Here is a 24,457-nt window from a genome sequence, read left to right on the forward strand (position 1 = left end):
CTACTTCCGCATACCCTGGGGTGGTCAGCTGTGTGTGTTGGGGTGGGGGGAGGGTTGGCACAGGAACGACCCTAAAGGGCCACCACCTTAAAGTATGCAGGTCACGGATGGATTTTGTTGCCTTCAGGTCAAGTGCATACAGATGACCAACTACCAAAAGTAGATCTGTGTGTGTGTGTGTGTGTGTGTGTGTGTGTGTGTGTGTGTGTGTGTGTGCCTCTCTCTTGAATCTTTGACCCCCTAAAGGAGGAGAATGATAAAGAATTGAGCTGCAGGATGAGGCACTGTTTGGGGGTGGTGTCCCTAGCGTGCTGGGGGGCGGATGCACCTCCCCTTCAGTCTTGCCCAACCAGTGCCCCCAAATCACGACAGGAATCCACAAGTGTTCAAAAGTTCCGAGCCAGAACCCGATTTAACTGAAATTCTTTTCTTCTCACCTGAGAATAGACGCCTGCCCGGGCGCAGCAGGACCACGCATCCACGAGTCCCGCCGGGCCTCGCTGGGTGGCAGCCGGGAGACCAATGGTGCCCCCCGAACCCCTGCTGCACGGGGCCCACCCTATGGTCCAGGCTAAGGACTTAGGTACCCTTCCCTAAGAGTAAGAAGGAGATTTATTTCCCCAGGAGCTTCCACAGCAGGCAGCAGTCCCAGCGGAGGGGACTGGGGTAGGCTAGCCAAGGAATCCAGCCTGGAGAGTTGGGGTTCAGCCTCGCACGGGTCGGCCGCTTTGGAGGAAGAGCTTTAGCCAGCCCGGCGGCGGCGGGCAGCAGTGGCTTCGGAGGAGACCTCTCTCAGCAGATGCCTGGGGGATGGGGAACCTAGAGAAGGGGGCCCAAGGCGGGGGGGGGGGAGGGGGGGAAGACGTACCCCGCCTTCCGACACCCCAGCCCGTAGCACGGCTTTAAAATCCTGCGAAGTTTGTCATAGGCCGGCCTCACCACGCATGCGCATAGGCAAAGTTTAGGGTGGGTTTTCCCCCCCTCTTTCTCCCCCCCCCTTCCCTCTCTCTTTCCAGCCGCCTTTGGTTCTGCAACTTAAAAAAAAAAAATCCCCCCCCCCTCCCTGGGTATACCAGAGGAAAGAGGGAGTCCGGAGAGAAGGAGGGAGAAAGTGCGGCAGTTGGCCAGGAGGGCCGGGGGGTGGGGTGGGGGGGACGCGGTCCCCGCGGCGGTCAGTCTGCGGGGCACCGGATCGCGTGGAAAGCTTGCTGCAGGCTCCCAGGCGCCGCCGCCGCCGCCGCCCAGAGTCCGGTTCCGTGCGGCTGCTGCCCCGCGAGCTCCTCCCGCCGCTTGCGCCGCTGGGTCCCGGACCGCCCGCCGCCCGCCGCCTCCCTCCCGCCCCGCGGACCCGGGCGCTGATCGTGGAGGAGGAGGTGGGCAGCCTCGCGGGCCACGGTCCTCCGGAGCTGAGTCGCCGTCTTGGCGGAGATCTGCGTCCTCGCTCCTCCCCAGCCCTGCGTCCGCGGTGCCCTCGCTCCTCTCCGCCCTTCGCCCTGGAAAGGCGGGGAAAAGAGGGGGAGATTAATCCGAAGAGAGAAAAGAAGGGGGTGAGGCCAGGCGGAGGTGGGGGGGGGAAGCAGCCAACGACTCCCCTCGGGCAGTTGCCCTTCGTTCTCTCTACCCACCGCGCGGCAGAAAGTTTGGAACCAGCTGGCACCTATTTTGCGCCCCATTTTTTAAAAAACCAGACCCTAAAATGAAAGGACAAAATTTGGCGCTGACTCGTGCAGCTCTGATGGCGACTTGTGCGTTTTCAGCCGTATCTCCTGGAGAAAAGGCCATGCGCGCCTGATTGTTCGGTGGTCCCAAAGCTGCTGCTGCTGCTGCTGCTGCTGCTGCTGCTGCTGCTGCTGTGTGTGTGTGTGTGTGTGTGTGTGTGTGTGTGTGTGTGTGCGTGCGCGCGCGCCTGGGTGTATGTGTCTGTGTGTACACAGACGTCCACACACTAGCTCGGCTACAGGATCAGCTCCTGGAAACAGACGTTTCGGCCACAGACCGGAGAGGAGGAGCTGGAGCTCAGGAGGCGTGAGTCGCCCGAGTTTGCAGAGTCCGTGGTGTGAATGAACTGGGGGCACCTGGGCGCAGGGATCGCCCCCCTCCCTTCCCCCGCCTCGGGCCAGAGTAGAGTAGTGGGGCATTTTTTTTTCATCCTCTGTGAAGAATTTTTTTTTTATTATTTGTTGTAAAGTCTTTTGCACAATCACGCCCACATTTGGGGTTGGAAAGCCCTAATTACCACCGTCGCTGATGGACGTTGGAGAGGGAGCGCCTCGCCGCGGAACAGTCGCCTGCGCGCCCTTGCCGGACCGCGGCTCCTTCACTGCGTCCCGGAGCAGCCCAGCCCTTGCTGCGAGCCGGCGTGCGTCGGCACCCCCTCGGTTCCCGGGCTCTGCTCAGCGCCACCCTACCTCGAGATCCCAGGCCTGGGCGCCAGCGCCGGCTTTGGCTCCGGTTCACTGCGCCCACCCGACGCGCCCAGGAGGACTCCGCAACTCTGCTCCGGAGAGTCCCGCCAGGTTTAACCCGGCCGCTCCGCCAGGATTCCTTGGCTGCCCTCGCTCGGGTGGCGACTTCCTCCCCGCGCCCCCTCCCCCTCGCCATGAAGGTAGGTGTGCGGCGCCGCCGACGCTCGCCACTTTTTTTTTTGGAGGGGGGGGGGAGTTAACTGAGTTCCTTCCATCTCTTTCTATCCCTCCATTTCTCCACTCGCCTTGGGGAGGCTGAACTCTGGCGTCGCTGGCAGGGACTCATACCTCTCCGTCCTTACCCTCAGTGCACTGTCTCAGGGTCCCCGGGGAGTTCTGGTCACACCAAGTATTCTACAAACTTGGGTGACTTCGGAGGAAAAAGTGGGGAAGTGCGATGACCCCCCCCTAAAAAAAAACCCCAAACAAACAAACAAGCAAAACAAAAACGGAGCGCAGGTCACTGGTATTTTAACCCTGAGAACTTCCAAGTGGAATTTACTGTGTGCAGTTTGGGTAAACGGGTCAGGATTCAATTCAACAAATGTTTATCCAGTGCCCACGGCGTGGATTCGTTCGGGAGGGTGAGTGGCCAGCGCGCGAGACAAAAAAAAAAAAAAAAGAAAGAAAAAAGAAAGAAACGGGACTCGTTGGTTAGAAGAACCGGCTACCCAGGACCAGCTCTGGCCCCACCCCCACTCCACGGCGGAGGCCAGGTTGCGAGCAGGCTCGTCCCGGCCGGGTAACCGGAGCGGTGCAGGCCCCTGTGCCTTTAAGAGTGCCTGGCGGGGGGCCAGCGCGCACCCCAGCGCGGGGAGCCGGGTCGCGTTATTAGCAATATTAGCCGCCACTGGGTGAGCTCAGGCCCTGCGCCGCGGCGGTGGGGGCGGGAAGCGGTGGTCCTGGTGGCTCTCATCCCGACGGCGGCGGGAGCGCCCCGACCTCCGGAGCCAGCCGAGTCCGCCCGGTCCTTTCCAAACACTGGGGCCTGCGGGTTCGGAGAGCGGGAGGGGGCCGGTTTGTGAACTCGTGTTTGTTTTAATTGTCAGTTGTATGTTAAAGCCGAGTCACACACTCCGAGGGTCACCGAGAGTTCACTTTTACGAAAAGTTAACGAGGCTTCTAGCTCTAGAACTCAGCTCTCCAGATCACTTTCTGCCCTCCAGGATTTTATCCTTATTTCCATTTTCTTTCCCAAGATCGTTCCCATTTTTCAGTTTCCTAGATAAAGGAGGCTAGCATTGGAACTAAGACGTTTCCTAAAAGCAACCTCTCGCCTAAAAGGTTTTATTATTATTATTTAATCCTAAAATCCCTCCACCCCCCAGCCCTGTGTTGCTTTCCAGTCCTTGTCTGCGAGCCCTTCTCCCCCGGCTCTGTCTAAACGGACAACTCAGTTGGAAATCATTTAGGCCCTGTGGGGAGATCACACCCCCTCGGCCCCTTGCCCTCCGACTAACGTGAACACAATCGCTGCGGAATCAGCCGGAGATTTGATTTCTAGACAGTCTCCACCAGGAACATTTCGAGGGGGCGATGCCGAGAGCGCGCGACGACCGAGGGACAGTGGGGAGTGTTGGGAGGGGGGTGCGCGCGCGCTCCCTGAGCGGAATGGGAGGAAAGTAAAGAATCGTCTTCTTCCCTCCAAACCCCATCAGGGAAGACCTCCCGAAGAGGCCCAGTCCATGTCCCTTGTCTTCCCCTAGCCTCCCAGAGCGCTCCAGTGCACAAGGGGTTAGCCCTGTGCGTGCTGATCTCTGAGCCCGAAAGGCTGCCTATTCTTCCCTCGCTGTGCGGTGCCGGCTGCCCCCTGTTGGTCACGCGCTGGTAAAGCACCCCACAGTTCCGTCCCTTCCTCTGGGCGCGCAGTGGATCTGCTCTCCTTTTCCCACCTCATCCTTTTGGACCACTAGGCCCAACATGGCCCCCGTGATCTCCCCAGCTATACCCCAGACGAGCTGCAAGGCGCAACCGTTGAGTTAGGAAGAGGCCATAGGTCTAACCCAGCAAAAAGGGATTGGTCAACTGGACGAAAGGTTAGTACTCCTTCTGGACATAGCATGGACGGTGTCTTCGTCCTAGGAGGCCATACCCGCAGCTTCCTAGGATTTGGTCTTTCCAGATTTCGGTGGTATTAGATGTGTTGTTTTCCTTCTCCTCTATTAAAATGTGGGGGGTGAAACAGCCCCCAAAGATCAGACTTGGATTGATCTTTCCTTTTCTTTCTCCCCCAATACGACAATGCCAACCTCTGATCAGAGTTGCCTGTGTGCCCTGTGCTGTGAGAGTTTGTTAGATGTTCTGCATTGTAAAGTGTAAGGGGAAAGAGTCTGGTGGAAGAGAGGGGTGTTGATGTCTGAAGATCCCTGTGGATGTGATGGATGAAGGGCAGGAAAGAAAGAACCCCACCAGATCATTCTTCCCTTGGAGCCTTCCTGTTTCTGGACCTGATGTCCATTCCAAGAACCTGGTGGTCAGAAGCTATTCTTTATCCATGTACTGATTCTGGCCCCTGGGGTAGCCTTGGCCTCCTCCCTCAGACTATTTCCCTTAATGCTTGTGTGCACACCCAGCACGCTGTGTATTCACATCCCAGAGGCTTAGTGAGCCCTAGCTCCCTCCACTGAGCCCGGCTCCAGGCGTGGGGTGTAATGGCTTCTTTGCTTCCTCAAAAGCAGACTTCTTTCTGGCCTCAGTCTGCTCCATTCTTCTCCAGCTCCTCTAGATTCCGTCCTTGGTTTTCAGACAGACATCTCAAGTTTGTGGCTGCGAACTACGCTTTGCTTTCGTCTCCTTCTCCTTCTTCTTCTCTACAAGTTTCTCCAACTCTTTTCCTGCTTTAGGAAGAGATTGGAGTGGGGAAACATAGTTTAGTTTCTAGCAAGAGCAGAGATTCTTCTTGGAGTTTCCCATCTTCCTTTCTGCCACCATAAGCCTGGGTCAACTTACTTCTTCCGCCTAGTTGGCATCTCTCATTTGGGCCCTAGATGTACAGTCTGGTCGACAGGATGCCCAGACGTGAGGCAGGGTCAGTGGCCAGAGGCCCTTGCTCAGCATTTGCATCTTTTCTCTTAAGGGATTGTCTGCCCTGCAGTCGGGTGCCACATAGGTTGCTCCAGCGTCCTGCAGCTCCCACCTCCACGGGGGGTGTCCTCTGATCAGCTTTCCCCTGTCGTTGCTCTATCTGGTCACCCTCGGCCTGCACCCCAGTTGACACCTATAACCCAACGCGAAGGGTAGTTTTTAGGAAGTGGCTTAAAGGGGGGACACTAGATTGAGCTGTAGTGGACTGGGGTGCGCAAACGCCCTCTTTAACCTTATTGCACCCCTGCGCCAAACATCCCAGAAGCCCCCAGCCCTCCTCTCTGTATACGAGAAACAGAGTCTCAGGATGGTAACCGTGTTGGCTTTCCCGGGCCCCTGTTGGAAAACATTTAGCTCATTCTTCGGGAAACTCAACTTCTGACCAGAACTTTTGTTTTACCCTTAGTGTGACAGTCTCCCGAGAGGTCTCATTTCATACTGTCTTTTCGGATCAGATCTCTTGGTAAACGGATGGGGGACGTTTTACCCTTGAGTCGATGTATTTATTAGTGAGTTCACTATGAGTTCCTCGAGTCTCAAACTTGTGGGGCCCTTTCTGGGTTGCGACAGAATTGGAGTGGGAAGAAGGCCAAGGTGTTTCCGGGCAAGCACACGGGGTTAAGTGGAGGCTCCACTCCAGGCGCTCTCTGGTCCGATCCCCAATTGAGCCACCCCTCCTTCATCCCCCCCCCTTACCCTTACCCAAGAGCTGGGGAGACCCGAGTGTAGGGAACCGGATGGCTCCATTCCCAGTTGGCTCTTGTTCTGGGAACTTGGTGGAGTCGCCCCGGGGACGCAGGGCCGAGAGTGGGTTCGGTTTGTGTGGCTTCGGCTCTAACAAAGAGATTCGCTGTAATCCGCGGAATCTGTTATCAATTTCTCCGCTGCCCGCGCCCCGCCCCGGGCGCCCCGCCCGCAGCAAACTCGGAAAGTGCGCGCGAACAGCAGCGATTTGGGAGCGCACCCCGAAGACCGTCCGAACGTGTGTATCTGTGCACGCTTATGTGTGTAAATGTGCACGAGGGTGAGTGTATCTGTGTGTGTGTATGTGTGTGTGTGTGCAAGGCTTCGGGCGCCCTTGCAGAGTCGACTTTGCTGCCTGGGCCGCGCGCGAAGGCAGACCTCGCCGCCCACCCCTCCCCTGGAGGAAACTTGACACTCCGGGCGGGGGTAGGGAGGGAGACAGAGTTTCTCTCTCCTCGGCTGGGGAAACTCCAGATTTCCATTCTCTAGGATGCGCCCCTAACTTTGCGGCGCTTTGGGGGGCGCGTCTGGGCCGTGGGCTCCCGGAGCCCCAGTGGGCCGGCGCTGGGGACCACCTAAGCACTTCCTCCCGGAGAAGCCCGCAGGGGGCCCGGCCCGAGCCCCTCCGGGTGGCTGCCGCCTCCAGGGTTCCGTCCGCGCCGTCACCGAGCAGGTTGCCGGCGGAAAGCCTTAGGCCCGCCTAGAGGAGGCTCCCCGTAACCTCCTTTCCCAAGGAAGGGGCTTCCGCAGGGGCTGCGGGCGGCGTCGCGGCCGTGGTCCGCCTCGCAAGAGATGTGGACCAGCGTTTGGGAAACGTGCTCCTCTCGTCCGCGCCCGCCGCCGCCTGCAGGTGGAGGAGTCTCCGGTGGGGAGGATCGGCAGCAGAAGCTCCCCCTCCCCATCCAGAAAGTCTTCAGCCGCCGGGTCCCCCTGCGCCCTGGAATCCTGAGGGGCACACCACGGTTGTTCCGGAGCCGGCGCATCTCTAGCTCCTGTCGGGGGACGTCGGGGATCTCGCCAGCCCCGGCCTTTAGGATCTGAGCGGCCCGAGTCTGCGCCGGGCTGGGGAGGCCAAGCTCGGGGCGGGGGGCCGAGTTTCCAGGCCAGCCTCGCAGTGCAGCGGCGAGGGCGAAGGCGCCCGACCACCCCAAACCAGGAGCGAGAGAAACTCAAGGCCTTCTGGGTTTCACGTCCCCTTCCTCCGAGGCAGCTGTCAGGAGACAGAGAGAAAAATCAGAATTTGGGGGGTGGGGGGGTGCTGGGTGGAGGGGGTGGGAAGGGCAGGGAAAGCATCCTCTCCCCAAACGGGAGCCCCGAGCTCTTCGTTCCTCCATCCCTCCGCCGTCCGAAGGGGAGGCTGCGTGGGGGAGGGGGCACCTTTCCGGGGGTACGTGTGGGGGAGCCGACCTCTCCTCGCGTTATCCTCAGGTCCCCTCCCCATCTTCTCCCCGCCCCACGCTGGCTGAAGAGCGTCCAAAAGGAAACCCAGACTGCGTTCCTCCCATCTGGAAGTAGCTTCTCCCCCCCCTACTCTCCCCCCCTCCCAAAAATCGGGCCCGTAAACTGATTATGAAACATAGCATGTTAATTCGGAACTGCTTTTCCCAGCTGGGCACTCGCGCGCCGGTCCCCGGGGCCTCGCCCCCACCCCCTGCCCTTCCCTCCCGCGTCCTGCCCCCACCCCACCCCGCGCGCCGCGCCGGCCACCCCGCCTCCGCCTCCTCCGCGGCCGGCGGCGGCGCGCTCCACACACGCCTTGAGCTTTCGCGCTCGTCTGGCCCATGGAATTAATTCTGGCTCCACTTGTTGCTTGGCCCAGGTCGGGGAAAAGGACGAGGGTGGCGGCGGGTTCCTACCGGTGAATTCCCGAGGCGAGAACGGGGGGCGAGCGCAGTGTGAGCTGGAGGGGGGCGAGGGGTTTCGGGACTGGAGCAGGGGGAGGCAGCGCCTGGCACTGGGGCTTTGACTCAGCAGCATCGAGACATGTTTGTAATCGCTGCCCGCTCGCAGGATCCCAGCAAAATCAGATTTCCTGGTGAGGTTGTGTGGGTGGATTAATTGGGGGACTGGGGCGGGGTGGTGGGGGGGCTTCCTGTATCTTGCCATCCAAAAAACAACACAAAACAAAAACCTCACGAAGGAGAAGCGCAGTCAATCAACAGTAAACTTAAGAGACCCCCGGATGCTTCCGTTGTTTAAACTTGTATGCTTGGAAATTGTCTGAAAGGCAATAAACATCTATCTGCTCCTTTCTTCCCTCTCCAGAAGTCGATTGGAATATTAAGCCCAGCAATGGCTTTGGGGACAGCTGGAGGTACAATGTCTTCCAAGTTCTTCCTTATGGCTTTGGCCGTATTTTTCTCCTTCGCCCAGGTTGTAATTGAAGCCAATTCTTGGTGGTAAGTTCATTCTATGTGCATATTCTCTCCCTCACCCCAAGATCCGTCTGTATGACGCTGCAATATTAAAAGCTGGCTAGAGCATTTATCTAATACATATGTGTATATATATATATATATTAAAATAAGAATTTTCTCTAAACTTGCTGATATTGCACAGCGTATCTTCAGTTCCGTGGGGAGTTGGAACCTATAAATCTAGGCCTTTTTCTGAGGCCCTTGTTCTGACGTGTGCTTCTAGTACATCATGTAATAAAAAAGGAAATTCTCTTCTATAATAATTGTAAGCCTATCTATAAAATTTACTTTTTGCCACCTCCAGGTAGTAAAAGTGAGTTTTTCAACTTTTATTTTCTGTCCCTTGCAAGTTATTAACCTACAGAGTCTAGGGGAGCAGAGTGGTAGGAACTCAAAACTAAACTAAATGTAGAAGCATTTGGGCTTGAAATTTGATCAAAAGGAGGTGAACTTGAAGTAATCAAATGTCTCTAAATGGGAGGTTTTTGTTTTTTTTTTTTCTGGAAGGGACTTCTAGATGGACTGCAGTATATCCAGAGGATTATTTTTGACGGCATTCTGGATATTTTTCCCCTGGTAAATGAACAGCATTTTTCTGATTGTCAAACATGACTTCTGTTCACTGGGTACCCTGTCTTGGGTCCTTCATAATCATATAAGGAGCCTTTTTAAACTATCCAGAAGCGTGGTGAATTTTCTTCAGTCTGGATACTTGTTCCTCTGTTCTTCCAACAGTTGAGAGGAACTGCTTTTTCCTGTCCGTGTCTAATTGTGTCTACTGTTGGCAGTTATGTTTTTTTCAAGGCAGATCTGTCCAATTTATGGGGCAAAGTGAGTCATTTTCTTTAATGTCACAGGCTGGTCCTTTTTTGGGTGGATTTTGGAAATAACTGGTTCAGGTACCTGGCAGCCAGGACAAGGAAGGCCATGAAATGCTAACTGAGGAGCCAGATGGCAAGATGGGATCTATACAATACCTCTGTTTTCTGAGTGCAGTTTAAACAGAGGAGTTTTATGAAACCCTTTTCGTACTTTGTCATGAGGACAAGCAGGAGAGAAAAAAAACATCTGTGTTCTTAAACCTATGTATTGCTGACATGCTTTCGGAGCATGGGGCTCACTTTGAGAATTCACGTAAATCTTCAATGCACATATATCTCCTCCCTCCCCACTTTGCAGGTCGCTAGGTATGAATAACCCTGTTCAGATGTCAGAAGTATATATCATAGGAGCGCAGCCTCTCTGCAGCCAACTGGCAGGACTTTCTCAAGGACAGAAGAAACTGTGCCACTTGTATCAGGACCACATGCAGTACATTGGAGAAGGCGCAAAGACAGGCATCAAGGAATGCCAGTATCAGTTCCGACACCGAAGATGGAACTGCAGCACAGTGGACAACACCTCCGTGTTTGGCAGAGTTATGCAGATAGGTAGGACAGTTTTATATATATATATATTTCTTTTTCTCCTAGAGAAAATCATTAGTGTTGGTTAAAATGCTTGATGAGGAGGGCACCTTTCAGCTTGGGTGGTGGCTTGGGGATTTCTGTTACTATGGAAGTCTTCTTAAGCCAAATGAGGGGTACATCAAGATGCCTTCATTTTTCCCAATGCTTAATTTTTTTCTGATAATGCATTTTGATATGCATATCTGATATGCTTAATTTCCCAATGCTTATTTTTCTGATATGCATTTTGTTCAGAATGGAAGCAGAATATTTGGTTTAGTTTCTCAAAAGTAAACAGGGACAGTCCAGTCATTTAGATCCCTTACTGAAAGGGATCTAATGATTCTTTAAACCTAAAAATTCATTTGGCTGTTACAAGTATCTTAATCCATAGTTCACATCGCTCAAGCATTAAACTAGTGATCATCATTTTTTGATGATGAGTGAGCAAGGTTCTAATTTTCCCACTATAGATATTTCCTAAGGCTACGGTACTCTATGTATAAGCATATATACTTATATGCTTATGTAAGTGTATATATAAGCATATAAGCATATATAAGAATATATGCTTATATACACACATATTTATATATGCTCATATACACACATACATATATGTATATATACATATATACATGCATATACATATATATGTATATAAGTTAAAAAGATTTTGTTTTTACTCCTAGAAAGAAATTTAACTAGAAGTGATCTAATTTGTGTGTGTGTGGGGGGGGGGTGACAAATGACAGAAAAACACATGTTTGAGCTCTAAACCTAGAATTTTTTTAAGGCATAAGCATATTGCTTACAGTCTGAATTTTTAAAAATTTTAAACTATGTTGAACTTGTTACTCTAGTCAGAGATGAGATAGCATTTGAACTAGGATAAAAACAAAACATTTGAAAACTCTGTTGGTCTCTGGTTTGGCTTAATAAGCTAGTATCTTATTTGACAGATGGGTCTTATATGTGTTTTCTAGTGTGAATATATTTAAGGTCTCTTTAGCTTTATGCAAATAAGCCCTTATAATTAATATGACTGCAGTGACTCTGAAAATGAGAAGCAATTTATCAAGCAATAGTTTATACTGGCTGGAGATTAAAAAATTGGCTTAATATCCAATCACCAATGGATAAAATACTTTTTTAACAAAAACCCTGAAAAGTGCATTAATTGAGAATAGAAAAGAATTATCAGTGGATGTTTGAGGCAAAGGACTTCAAAAACTAAAATAATATGGAATTGGAAGCCAGTCCGCTAAAAGAATGAGAGAATAGCTTGTGGCTGGCCACAGCTTGCTTGTTTCTTAGAGCTCTGCCCTTTCTGTCAATGATTAAAATGAGCTAATGTATATGGTAGAGTCTGAATGGAGCTTGAGGAACGTGGGAAGTGGTTCCTGCATTTGTGCTGTCTTAGGTAGTTAACTGGAATGTGGTGGAGACTTAATTCTTCAGCATTCTGATGTTGTGCAAGAGATAAAAGCTCAAAACTATCAGAATGATAAGTTGTCAGCTTTCCTCCTCCTATGTTTCTCAACCTCCTGCTGTTTGAACTATGGGACTTTTTTTTTTTTTTGGCCTGGACATGAGGTAGCAAAAATCCCACACCTTTTTAATGGTGACCAGAAGGGGAACAGTAGTTGAAACTGTTTTCCTGTATAGTCACTGAAACCAGCTAGATTGAACCTCTTGTTCATACATGGCCTATTTGAGGCCAAAGGGTACAGAACAGGCTTTCCATTTGCTAAGCGAATTTGAGTCCTGCTGGAGATTTATTTGAAATTGGTCCAAGATTCAAAGAACCTGTTTCCTCAGGGAACAAATAGAACACTTGGTACCTGTATTTAACTCCCTAGCAAGAACATCCTCTGGTCCTCAGCTGTGTGGGGATGACCATCTGGAATGATGGTACCTGATGACCTACAAGTTAGTTTCCTGGATGCTGGGTGGAAGTCAGCTGATACTCTGAAAGAAGGTGTGTGTGTGTGTGTGTGTGTGTGTGTGTGTGTTTGTGTGTGAGAGAGAGGGGGGGAGAGGAAGAGAGAGATTGAGTACCGGCCACCATCTCCATGGCCAGAGGCCCACAAGGGGGGTCTGATGGAAAGCTACTGGGTGCTCTTAGTAGGACCCGGGTGGCACTTTCTCTTTCTTAATTTACTTGAAAGAAGAGATGGGGAGCAGGAGAAATAAAACTCAAAAAAATTATTTTTTTAATAGAAGAGAAACATGGTCTGAACTCCAAGAATGGGAAATTACTTTAGGATTCTACCTCAGAGTCTGGAGAGGCTACGCAAAGAGGAGATTAAAAACACCTTTGATACTCAAAGGTGTGTGCACAGCCCCACAGCACTTAGTGCTCCATGGACATTGAGAGCAGGGCTTGTCTGTGAGAATCTGACCCTGTGAGGGACCTCCAGTCTGAGAAACTCTGCTGCCACCTCTGACCCCCTCCTCAGCTCATTTTTCTAAGGTGCCGGTTGCTTGGAGGCACAATTGCCTCATGAAGGGCGCACTCCTCATTCTGGAAACATTCTCATTTTTCATCATGCTACCCTTTCCTTCCAGCTTTTGTCCTGCATCTTGTCTTTGTTTCCATGCTGTGAAAAGCTATGTCAGGGAAGTGCTATTTTTAAGGGGTGTGAGGATCCAAATAGCTATAGATTGCACAAAGAGGAAAACCTAACTGAATTAGCAATATTCCAACCAGGAGTCCACAGCCGTCTCTCCAAAGAGCACTTTCCAAAGTGATGGGTTTTTTTTGTGTGTGTGTTTTTGGTTTTCTTTTTTCTTTTTCCCCCTTTTTTCTGTAGTTATCAATAAGCTTAGAGATTTGTATTCTAGGAGCCAAAAAAGAAAATGCTTAAGATAGGTGTATGGGCAAAAAAGTACTTCATTTGTGTTTTGTTATATAAAAAAAAGTCCTTCATGTTTTTACTCAAAGGATATTTTATTATTTCTCTCTGTCCTCTGAGGGTCATTTTATCTTCTGTTTTCTAGCCATTTCCTCTTTCTTTTGCAAGTCTTCTGTCCTAGGCCTGGATGTATTCTGAATTATCAGCACTAATCCTCAAGTAACTTCCTAGAATCTGTCCTCTCCCATTTGTCTCTACTCCTCCCAACATTCTCTCCCTTTCCAATGTGATCTAAAGAGATGTAAAGTCCCACAGGAACTTTCTGGATCCTCCCACCAACCACTAGCACACTCCTGAAGTGTGGGAAGAGGAGGATGTGTGAGTCATGGTGATAGAAAAGGGGGTATCACAAATGGCTGCAGTTGAAGTCCAGGGGAAAGACAGTCTGTTGAATACTTCTGTAGGATGAGTTTTCTGCTTGCTGCTGGGTTAGCCATGGCTGCTGTCCCCTTGATCCTTCCCGAAACTATTTTTGGGAAGCTCTCAAAGTAAGTATAGATAGAGTGTGCTGTGGAGATTTCAGTGCTTGGGCTCTCCTCCTACCCCCAGCATCTAGTTTAATACCTTACTTTACATTTGAGTAAAGTGAAGCTCCTTGTCCGGCTGCCCCCAAGGCCTAACTTCAGCTGGCCAAGTGTAACCCTTTCTCATGGTTTATAAAGTGGTTCTTGTTACAATAAATCTTTCCATACCCAAGTGGAATTTAAGGTGGTCTCTGATCGCCTCCATTTGTCTTCCTAGAAATAGTGTTCTTATGGCTATTTTGTAGTACGTTTTTCTCTATCAGTTTTGAGAAGGGAGAAAACTTCCTTTTTGCCTAGGTCTTTTTTTTCCCTTCCTTCCTTCCTTCCTTCCTTCCTTCCTTCCTTCCTTCCTTCCTTCCTTCCTTCCTTCCTTCCTTCCTTCCTTTCTTCTATCATTCTAATGCTTTGTTTGTGAAAGTACGTTACAAAATGTACTTGTTTAAAAGTAAACATGTATATCCTTTTTTGTGTGTATATGTATGCCAGTAATGGGACTTGAACTCAGAGCCTTGCATTCTTGCCCACTTTTTTACTCAAGTCTGGGTCTCTCAATCTTGAGCCACACCTCCACTTCTGGCTTTTTGATAGTTAAGTGGAGGTAAGTCTTGGATTTCCTGCCTGGAGATCTCAGCTTCCTGAGTGGCTAGAATTATAAGCATGTCACTAGAACCTGACTACACTTTTTAAAAAATGTAATTTATCAATGCAATCAGCTGGGATTTAAGAAGCAGGTTACATTTATAAGAACAGTTTAGCACTGTCCCCTATGACAATAACGAGCCTTGTCCAGAAATAGACTTTGTCCTGCCTGATGAACAGGGAGGAGAGTTAACAGAGGAGGGTTGACAAGCAAAAACCAGTGTGGCCACCAGGCATGTCTGGCTTAGGTTGGGAGCCTAAGATTTTTAGAGGCATGGATACCTAGCAAGTTTAGTACTTCACCACTCAAAATGAAAATAATACCAAACATTAGAACTAGGGCAAGGAAGTCTACCCCAATTTTGTGCTTTCTTTCAATGACTTCTTTCATGAGCATATTTGGAAATAAGACTTAAATGTCTTCAAAAGAGCTGTAGAGGAAATCAATCCAGGGCTGCTAGAGTCCAGCCTTAGGCTCTGAAATGTCAGAGCAGACAGCAAGGATCTGCTTCTCCTTTGTTTCTTGATGTTTCTGTGTAAGTCAGAGATCTCTTTCCACTTCCCCTCTAGGTGGACCCAGGGACCAGGTAGCTGAAGGCTGGGGCCAGCCCCGCCCCTCCTTCAAGGACTGCCTGCAGTTGAGTGCTCTAGGGTCCACTCGGGCATTTCCACATTCCCCAGTGGCCCAAGGCCCCATGCTTCTGTGCATAGGTGAATGGGGGGGGGTCTGCCTCCCTCAGTCATCCTTGGGCCCACACCTGATGTGTTTGTTGGGAGATCAACCTGCTCCATTTTAGGGGTGCCCAAGGCCTGTCTATGGGGAAGTCTGCTCTAGCTCCCAGGCCGTCAGGCCTCAGGGTGGAACTGGCACCCGGTGACCCCTCGTTCTGATCCGCAGGCAGCCGGGAGACGGCCTTCACTTACGCAGTGAGCGCGGCGGGGGTGGTGAACGCCATGAGCCGCGCGTGCCGCGAGGGCGAGCTGTCCACCTGCGGCTGCAGCCGCGCTGCGCGCCCCAAGGACTTGCCGCGGGACTGGCTGTGGGGCGGCTGCGGGGACAACATCGACTACGGCTACCGCTTCGCCAAGGAGTTCGTGGATGCGCGCGAGCGGGAGCGCATCCACGCCAAGGGCTCCTACGAGAGCGCGCGCATCCTCATGAACTTGCACAACAACGAGGCAGGCCGCAGGGTGAGTGCCCGACCCCTGCCCCCCCCCCCCCCCCCCCCCCCGTCTGGCCCATGGTATGCCTCCAGGCTTCCGGTCGGCCCTTGCAGTCGGCCCCTCATCACTTCCCCTCCCAGGGTCCCATTGGCCTCTCTTGGAGAGAAGATGCACACCCCAGAAAGGACTGGGGAGGTGTGGATCGCCCCTGATTGCTTCCCCGTGCCCCAGCTGTTAACTGAGAAAGAGCTAGAGCCCTCTCATCTCTCTCCTCTCCTCTTTCCCACACCCCCCCTCCCCTCTTCTCCCTTTTTAGTCATTTCAGTTGGCGGAGCTCACAAACGGTTCTCCCTCCTTCCTGGAACATGTCTGTGGTTGGATTGAAATTGGGGGGTGGGGAGAATTAGTATTTATCTTAGTGAGGTGCCCCACTGAGCAAGAGCGTCACCCCAACATTGAGCCTCTTTTCCCCCCTTCCTTTCTCCTATCCTTCTTATATCCTTAGATGGCAGGCCTGATGTGGTGGATTGAGGGTTTTTTACCAAGGTGCTTTTCTAGGAATAGGAAGACATTTTTAACAAGGGGGGATTTTATAGGTCTGACTATAAAGCCACTGACAGGGCAGCAGGAGAAAGGAAAGAAGGAGCCACAGCAGTGCCCAGAGAGGACCGAGGCAGCCCCCAGAGCTGCCCAGTCCTGCTCTTCCCTCTCCCTAGTAGACCACAATAATTTAAAAAGATACTCCCCCCCCAAACCCCCCCGCGGTTAAACACATGGCATTTTATGGCCTCTTTAAAATGAAGGGCTGAAAACTTTTCTTAACTTTGGCAGTGTTGAAAACCAGGACCATTATTATTTTTTTATTTTTTTATTTTTTTTCACAGAACCCAAGGTAGGTGCCAGGAACTTTCTGGTCAGAGATTTCACTCTTCTTGTATTTGGGGGTGAGGAAAAATGGAAGATAATCACAGAGTAGACCATAGAAGACTGCAAGGAGCCTTGGAACCCTCTGGCACTACACCCTTATTTCAAAGATTAGGAAACTGAGGCCAGGAGAACCGCTTAGTGACCATGGAAGAAAATGAATGGATTAAAATATCAGCCTAGGTTGACTGGGATTAAATTCATACATCACAGTTTAGGAGTGAAAATTGAGAAGGCTGGGAATTAGAGAAATGTAGGTTAATTCAGTTTTGTCTATTTCTTTTGGTTTTCACATTTCTGTCTGCCAGTGGCCATGGCAATGGCTGTCCCTTGGGGGTTATTGTGAGGACCAAATAAGGTCATGTAGTAGATTGAGTCATATGAAATTGCCATACTTGACTCTGTATGTGTGTGTGTGTATATGTGTGTGTGCACATACACACGTACACGTGTCAGTACTAGGACTTGAATTCAGGGCCTGAGCATTGTCCCTTAGCTTTTTTTACTCAAGGCTTGTGCTCAACCACTTGAACCACAGCTCCATTTCTGGCTTTTTGGTGGTTAAGTAGAGATATGAGTCTCGTGGACTTTCCTGCCCAGGCTAGCTTCAAACTGACACTCAAGATCTTACTTCTGAGTAGCTAGAATTAGAGGTATGAGTCACCGGTGCCTAGCCAGACTTGACTATTTTGATCTCTAAAATAACAGTCGCATTTGCTTCAGACTAAGGTTTAAGTTTAGTGTCAGCCAGTAGTAAGTTCTTGATAAATGATAACTTAATTATTAAACATTAAAGTAAGTAAGGAAGTCAAAGATTGTAGATAATTCTAGCTAACTTATCTTCCTCTCACCATTGATGTTCAGCATTTGGAGGTATCAAGGAAGAACTAAGCTCTGCAGATTTTTCCTGTGCTGCCTCAGGGGCTCAGGTAATTGTTCTGGAGGTAGAGTTGCCCCTCTGTGCTTAGGACTGCCCCTGCTGTGGTGCCTGCGTGTGGGTTGATCCCCTCTCCCAATAGCAGCCAACAGAGGGACTTATAATAGTAGGTCAGCTCTGTTGCTCCCGGAAGCCTGTAAGACCAGCTCACCTCAGCAATACCACTCATGCCTCTGTATCCATCTAGGTAGAAATGCATCCTGGACATAGGTGCATCTAATCCTTCTAGGATGTCCATAGTTTCTGTTCTCTGCGATCTATGGTACATTCCTTCTCTTCTCCAAAGAAATCATCATAACTAACTAGAGGGTCAAAGCATTTCCAAGTGGCAGGAGGGAACTCTGTAGACCTTGAAATGCACCTTTAATGTTGAAATTTCATTTGACATCTGCATTTTGGAGGGCAGTACTGGGGTTTGAGAACTCAGGATCTTGTGCTTGCTAGGTAAATACCACTTGAGCCATGCCTCTAACTCTTTTGCTTCAGTTATCTTTTCACATAGAATCTTAACAGGTATGCCTGGGCAGACCTGAATCATGATAATTCTGCCTATGCATCTTTCACAGCTAGAATGACAGGCATAGGCCGCACATTGGCTAATGTGTATTTAAAAAAATAATTAGATTTATTTGGGCACAATCTGTCATTGGAGCAGTGAGCAGAGCATGGCTTCTGGTGGGTGATGATACATAGAAAAAAGTTTTTCTGCTGGCTGGGAAGGTGGCTCAGTGGTAGAGCACTTGCCTTGCATGCATGAGGCCCTGGGTTCCATTCCTCAGCACCACATAAGCAAAAAGAAAAAAGCCATAAGTGGCGCTGTGGCTCAAGTGGTAGAGTGCTAGCCTTGAGCTGAAGAGCTGAGGGACAGCGCCCAGGCCCAGAGTTCAGGCCCTATGACTGGAACCCCCCCTCCCCCCCAAAAAAGTTTTTCTGTAGGATGGTGGGATGGGGTAGAAAATTGGATATTATGCTGGGAAATCATATTCAAATTTCCTCCGGGCTTTAGCTTTTTATTTTCCTTACAGGGGAGCAAAGGCTTAATCTGTTTGCCAAACCTTTCTCAGCCTAGCTGAGCACCTGAAAGTCTTTATGCCAAGAGAGTACACTTTGGCCCTTTTAAAGTGAAAGCCCCTTAGGAATCCCTGGAGGAAAAAGGTAGCTGCTGGGGAGGAAGTGGCTCCAGGTTCTTGACAGGCCCTGGCCAGCACACCCACACCACGTGGACTCTAGAAGGTTGCTGGCACAAGGAACTGTGGGCAGTAGGGGCTATAAATAGACAGCCACTACCTCCCAGACTGCTGGGCACAGTGCTTCAGGGCCAGACCCTTGGGCAGTGCTACTGGGAGGCCTGAGGTGACTGGGCAGAGGCCCAGATACCATGCCCCAGCACCCTGGAAAAAGATCAGATTTACTGAGTATTGAGTAGAGTGCCAAGCACACTTTGCCTCCCATCCTTAATTGTATCCTTCTACCAACACTGAAAGGTTTGTGCCATCTACAGATGGAAAACAGGCTCAGAAAGGTACAACCAGTTGCCCAAATTCAAGGGCAGAGTCAGGAACAGAATCCTTGTCTGTCTGGGTGGCTCCTGCCCTAGGGGATGTTGTGAGCAAGGTAAGGACTAGATAGTAAGAAGGAGCAAGGATAGCAAGGATCCAGGCTCAGTTCCCCCACAACCCTAGCGGTGAGACCTAGCGGTAGGCCACCTTCCTTCTCCGGCACACTGTGCTCTCATCTAATCCTGTCTAGATTACCAAGTGACTAGGAGGATTAAATGAGATCAAGAGTGTAAGGGCTCTTACAATGGCAGTTGGTATACAGTAATGATGATTGGAACGTGTCAAGATTTGAACACTGATCCTATGGGGCTGGGTCACATTCCCAGCTCAGCACATACTAGCTAGTGCCCACAGCTGCCTAGGTTCAAATCCTAACATCCCCACTGCGTGTCAGTGATGGGATGAGGAACTCAACTGCCATTTCTCTGAGAAATGGGATGACAGTAGCCTGCCTGGCAGAGGCTGGTTGTAGTGTTATACTGAATAGCAGGCAGTCTCTGGGATGTGTGTTCATGGGAACTTTGTGTCCTCCCCGATGGTGGTTGATGATATTATGATGATGTCGCGCTTTGAGAGAAGGCAGCACAAGCCTCTAGTAGTGAGAATGAAGTGGAAATAAGGAAGTCCCTAGTTGAGCTGGGGTAGGAACACACGGTTTCATCCAGAAGTTTGAGGAGAATTTCATGCACATTGCCCAGGCTTGCCATCTTGCATCCTCTAGGAATTTGCACACTAATCCTTCCCTATCTTGCCACAGACGGTGTACAATCTGGCTGACGTGGCTTGCAAGTGCCACGGAGTGTCGGGCTCATGTAGTCTCAAGACGTGCTGGCTACAGCTGGCTGACTTCCGCAAGGTGGGCGATGCACTGAAGGAAAAGTATGACAGCGCCGCAGCCATGCGCCTCAACAGCCGGGGCAAGCTGGTACAGGTCAACAGTCGCTTCAACTCACCCACCACCCAGGATCTGGTCTATATTGACCCCAGCCCTGACTACTGCGTGCGCAACGAGAGCACGGGTTCCCTGGGCACACAGGGCCGCCTGTGCAACAAGACGTCAGAGGGCATGGATGGCTGTGAGCTCATGTGCTGTGGTCGAGGCTACGACCAGTTCAAGACCGTGCAGACCGAGCGCTGTCATTGCAAGTTCCATTGGTGCTGCTATGTGAAGTGTAAGAAGTGCACAGAAATCGTGGACCAGTTTGTATGCAAATAGTGGGTGCCTGCTCGCCACCCAACCCCACTTCCCAGGATCCACTTATTTATAGAAAGTACAGTGATTTTGGTTCTCTCTCTCTTCTTAAATATATATATATATATATACATACATACATATATATATATATTAATTTTCCCCCAAGAACCACAACCAGAAGCATATTTTTCTGTTACATCTAAGAACTCTGTGGATTATTAATTAATATTATAATTATTACTTGGCAATAATAGGGGTGGGAATCAAGAAAAATATTTATTTTATAGATCTCTGCAAACCTTCTTCTGATAGTGTAAGATGAAGGGGAGATGACTCAGACCCTAACTTAGCCATCTGGATGGGGCATCCACAGGTACAGAAAATCCATTCTTCTCGTCTCAATTACAGAGTCCCACGGGATGGGTAGGACTCAGCTGGAAGAGGGCGGTACAAATCTATGCATGATTCAGCTTCTAGGACCAAAATGAATTGTTAATACTCTGGTGTGAGACTGAAGGTCTTGAAAAAAAATACAAAAGCCAAAACTCAGAAAACCACCCCACCCCACCCCCCGTTTTCAAGGGGCTGCCAGCCTGCTTTTTTTAAAAAAAATATTTTCAAAATTGTTGCTTAAATTGTAAGAGCAAGAGTCTCATTATATCCAGAGTTAAGGCATATCGTGTGTGTGTGTGTGTGTGTGTGTGTGTGTGTGTGTGTGTGTGTGTGTGTGTGTGTGTGTGTGTGTGTGTGTGTGTGTGTGTGTGTGCGCGTGCATGTGTGTGTGTGCGCATGTGTGTGTAATTCCCCAGTATTTCATCATTTGATGGTCTTATTCTAGTAGCTTATGAAACAGGGAAAAGAAAAGTTCTCAGAAATTAAAAAAGTTTGAAAGTTCTTTTGGGACCATGAATTGGTAGTGTTAAATAATTCTGTGTACTAGACTTCGTTGTTGTTGTTGTTGCTTGTTTGGGAAGAGGGTGATAGCTTGAATATCAAGAACAATAGCTTGTCATTTTCTTAGAAATACTTGGTTCCTAAAGGCTAATTTGAAGGTAATACATCAATTCTTTTCACAAATCTTCAGCCCACAGATCACAGGTGATATAGGCAGTTCAGTCCTGTGCAGTCAAAATTTGAAATCTTTCTTCCTACTGGGCCCCAAAGAATCTTTGGTCCCTCTTTGTTGTGTGCGCTTTGGCACACATGCCAAGGGCAGCTCCCCACCTCTGGACCCCCTTTGTAGGACAGGAAGTGGAATGTCTGCTAAGAAAACTGCCACTTAGGGATTTTGTAACTTTTTATTCGGAGGCACAGTAACTTCATAGTTTTGATGATATCACTTGGCTGAAGCAATCCACAGAGGTGTCTCAGCGTTTTGCTGTTATAATCCTGTGTTAGAGTATCGACTCATGCTTTTCCTATTATCCTGCAGGTACTAAAGCTGTTCCTAGTGTACTTGAACAGTTGCATTTATAAAGGGTGAGGGGGAAATGTGGTTTAATGGTGCCTGATATTTCAGTCTTTTGTACATAACATATATATATATACATATATAAATATAAATATAATTATATCTCTGTGCAGTCAGCAATTTAGATTTATAGGTGACTCTGGGCTTATTTCTCTGTCTGGAACATTGTCATACTTCATTGCAATCCAGTTGGGATTTTTCTAAAAGAGTTTTGAGTCTCAAGCTTGGTGCGTGGCCCTGACAGGATCGTACCCCCAGCACCAGGAAGAAAGCTGTGCTTAGAGGAATCTTGATGGTCTGACTCACTGAAATACATGTTTGTTTGAAGGTTGTCTTTCCCGCCCACCCCCTGTTCTTCACCTCCCTTTCAACATCCCTCTGAAGAGAGGGCATAATGGTTCCTCACAGATGTGACTGTAAAGAGATCTGGGCGTATCATTGTTTCCGTTCACTTAGGACATCTTGTAGAGTGGAAATGTATGTGTCAGATTTGGTGCTATTTGTCAGAGTCCCTGTTCCTACATAGCTGGCGTAACTTTTTTTGGTTCCCCAACAAAGGACATCACTTTTCCAAAAGTGCCATCAAATGTGTTCTTCTCTCAGACTGACACTGTTTTAAAGGTTTGGAAAGATGCATGTGTTCCGTAGCTTTTCTAGGCATGGTGGCCTTCATGTCCCCTCAACCAGCTGGGCTCTTAAGTCATTGCACAGGATACTTACTTCCCCTCAGCTGCAGTAAATTGCAAGCAAAAGAAATCTAAAAAAAAAAAAGCACTAATTAGTTAGAGATGTCACTTTTTGGTTTTTATTCTTCAAAAACCATGAAGTAACTTTTGTTATTTGCTAAATCAGATTGTGTCCTTTTTTTTTTTGTAGCGATTCATGTTTATGAACAGAGTGGAGTTTAACAATCCTAGCTTTTCAAAAGAAACTATTTAATGTAAAAATATTCTACATGTCATTCAGATATTATGTATATCTTTTATGGCCTTTATTCTGTACTTTTAATGTACATATTTCTGTCTTGTGTGATTTGTATATTTCTCTGGTTTTAAAGAAAACATCGAGAGGCTTATGCCAATGGAAGATAGAATATAAAATAAAATGTTACTTGTATATTGGTAAGTGGTTTTAGTTGTCCTTCATGTGGAGATTTTTGGTGAACCCATGGGGTAAAGCATAGAAGAGCAAAGAACTTTACCCAAATGAAACTATTTCGAAGCTTCAAAAGGTTTCTGTATGTAACAGAACAAAAGGGCAATTTTCTTTTCTTATATATGTTCCTCAAAAAAAAAAAAAAGAAATCAAACAGATGGCTTAAAGCTGGACGTAGGATTGCTCACATACTTTTAGCATTATGCATGTAACTTAATTGTTTTAGAGCGTGTTGCTGTTGTAACCTGGAGGACAAGAACCAGCAAGGCACATGCTTTTATCCATGACCAGATTTTTAGTCACAATGCATATATATAATGGTTGTATGTTTACCACTGCAAGGAGTGCAGCTATTTGAATTTCTTGTGCACCACGTGTGGTATCTCTTTGTCCCTTGGAAGACAGGTTTTATTTTTTAAAAAAGAGCCTCAGTCTACAGAGACTGACCTCATTAGAAACGAAAGATTTCTTGTGTTAAATGCCATTAAGTTCCAGTGCTTTCTGAAAATGTACATGGAGATCTGGTTAGTGCCTTGCAGACTGATAAACTTTGCTATTTTTCCTTTCTCTTTTGGATAACCTTATAACATATTGAAACCTTTTAAGGAAGCCAAGAATGCATTATTCAAAGAAAGAAAAAAAAACCCCAGTAGACCAACATATAGAGTGTTTAAAATAGATTTCTGGGCAAATTCAAACCCTTGTGGTTCTAGGAGTCACATCTGTTTCAGTTTTTCATCTGTTGTGTAGTGACCAGTGTTCTTTATTGCAAAAGCATACAGTTGACGTAGCAAAGTCAGCATCTTTTTCCTTCTCATCCTGGAGTTCATTCAAGATTTCCCCAATAGGGGGTGGGGAGATGAGTGAAAACTGTATCTATGGGTAGTGGCAGTCGTGTGCAAAATGTTTGCAGTGGGTTACAGGAAGAGGATGCTTCTACCTTTTATGGCAGTTAACATTGCTCTGATCAGCTTCTTGGTTCCGCTTTTTTCAAATTCAAGCATAAGGCTGGCAGTCCTCAGCATGAGTACCCAACCTATTACAACCCTCATTTGCCAATGATGATGTTGCTGATGACCATTTCAATTCATTCTTATATACCATGATCCAAGCCACTGGAAAATGATATCACTGAGAGCAGGATGACAAATCCTCCAATTAAGAGATGAGTGCTAGGTGGCTTCATCCAAGTTAAACAGCTCCCAAAGACAGTGACCCATGTCCCCACCGAGTGACATAAGAGAATCAGAGAAATAGGAAAAGGACTTAAATCTCAAAGTATGTATTTAATGCAAGTTAGTACCAAGGTACAGTTCTAAAATACTGCATTTTCACTGTAAAGAATGCCTTAAAATATTTATTTTTAAAAAAGTATTTTCTAGTCTCCCTTCTATCTATGGAGTGGTAAAAATGAGATTCTGTGTTTTGAAAGTGATATGATAAAATTTAATAGAGAAAAGTTTTAGAGACCTAGGAATTACAAATGAGAAAAGAGGTCTTCTAATTTGCTTGTTAACATGAATTTTACATTTAAAATTGATGAGTGGGTATGTTATATTTTAGGGAGAGATCTTGTTAAGCCAACTTGAAAAAAATGGATGTAATTAAATGTTGATATAAATTTTGTTTTTAAAAAATGTTACTAGTTTGGATCTAGAAGACTGAATTAAAATGCGGTCTCTATTTTGAAAGTGAAGAAAGAATAGAAAAAAACAGAATCTTCAGAGAATTTTTATATGTAGTGTACAATTTACTGGGCTAGAAATGAGATAAAGATTATTTATTTTGTTCATATCTTGTACTTTTCTATTAA

The 24,457-nt window shown here is 48.3% G+C and overlaps 1 protein-coding gene across 3 annotated transcripts; it reads left to right on the forward strand.

The window, feature by feature from the left end:
• Positions 1–1,591: 1,591 nt before the first annotated feature.
• Wnt5a (Wnt family member 5A) lies at positions 1,592–24,457 on the forward strand. 3 transcript variants are annotated; one of them, XM_070018497.1, is made up of 5 exons: positions 1,592–2,605; positions 8,559–8,692; positions 9,890–10,140; positions 15,138–15,430; positions 19,581–24,457. In XM_070018497.1, the coding sequence occupies exons 1-5, from the start codon at positions 2,600–2,602 to the stop codon at positions 20,037–20,039; spliced, it is 1,143 nt and encodes a 380-aa protein (XP_069874598.1). In that variant the 5' UTR covers positions 1,592–2,599; the 3' UTR covers positions 20,040–24,457. The 3 variants fall into 3 exon arrangements, with proteins under 3 accessions (XP_069874598.1, XP_069874597.1, XP_069874599.1); XM_070018496.1 differs by lacking the exon at positions 1,592–2,605 and adding an exon at positions 6,357–6,573; XM_070018498.1 differs by lacking the exon at positions 1,592–2,605 and adding an exon at positions 8,055–8,112.

The sequence above is a fragment of the Dipodomys merriami genome, unplaced genomic scaffold (assembly GCF_024711535.1).
Source record: "Dipodomys merriami isolate MVZ:Mamm:240054 unplaced genomic scaffold, mDipMer1.0.p SCAF_13, whole genome shotgun sequence".
Taxonomy (NCBI): Eukaryota; Metazoa; Chordata; class Mammalia; order Rodentia; family Heteromyidae; genus Dipodomys; species Dipodomys merriami.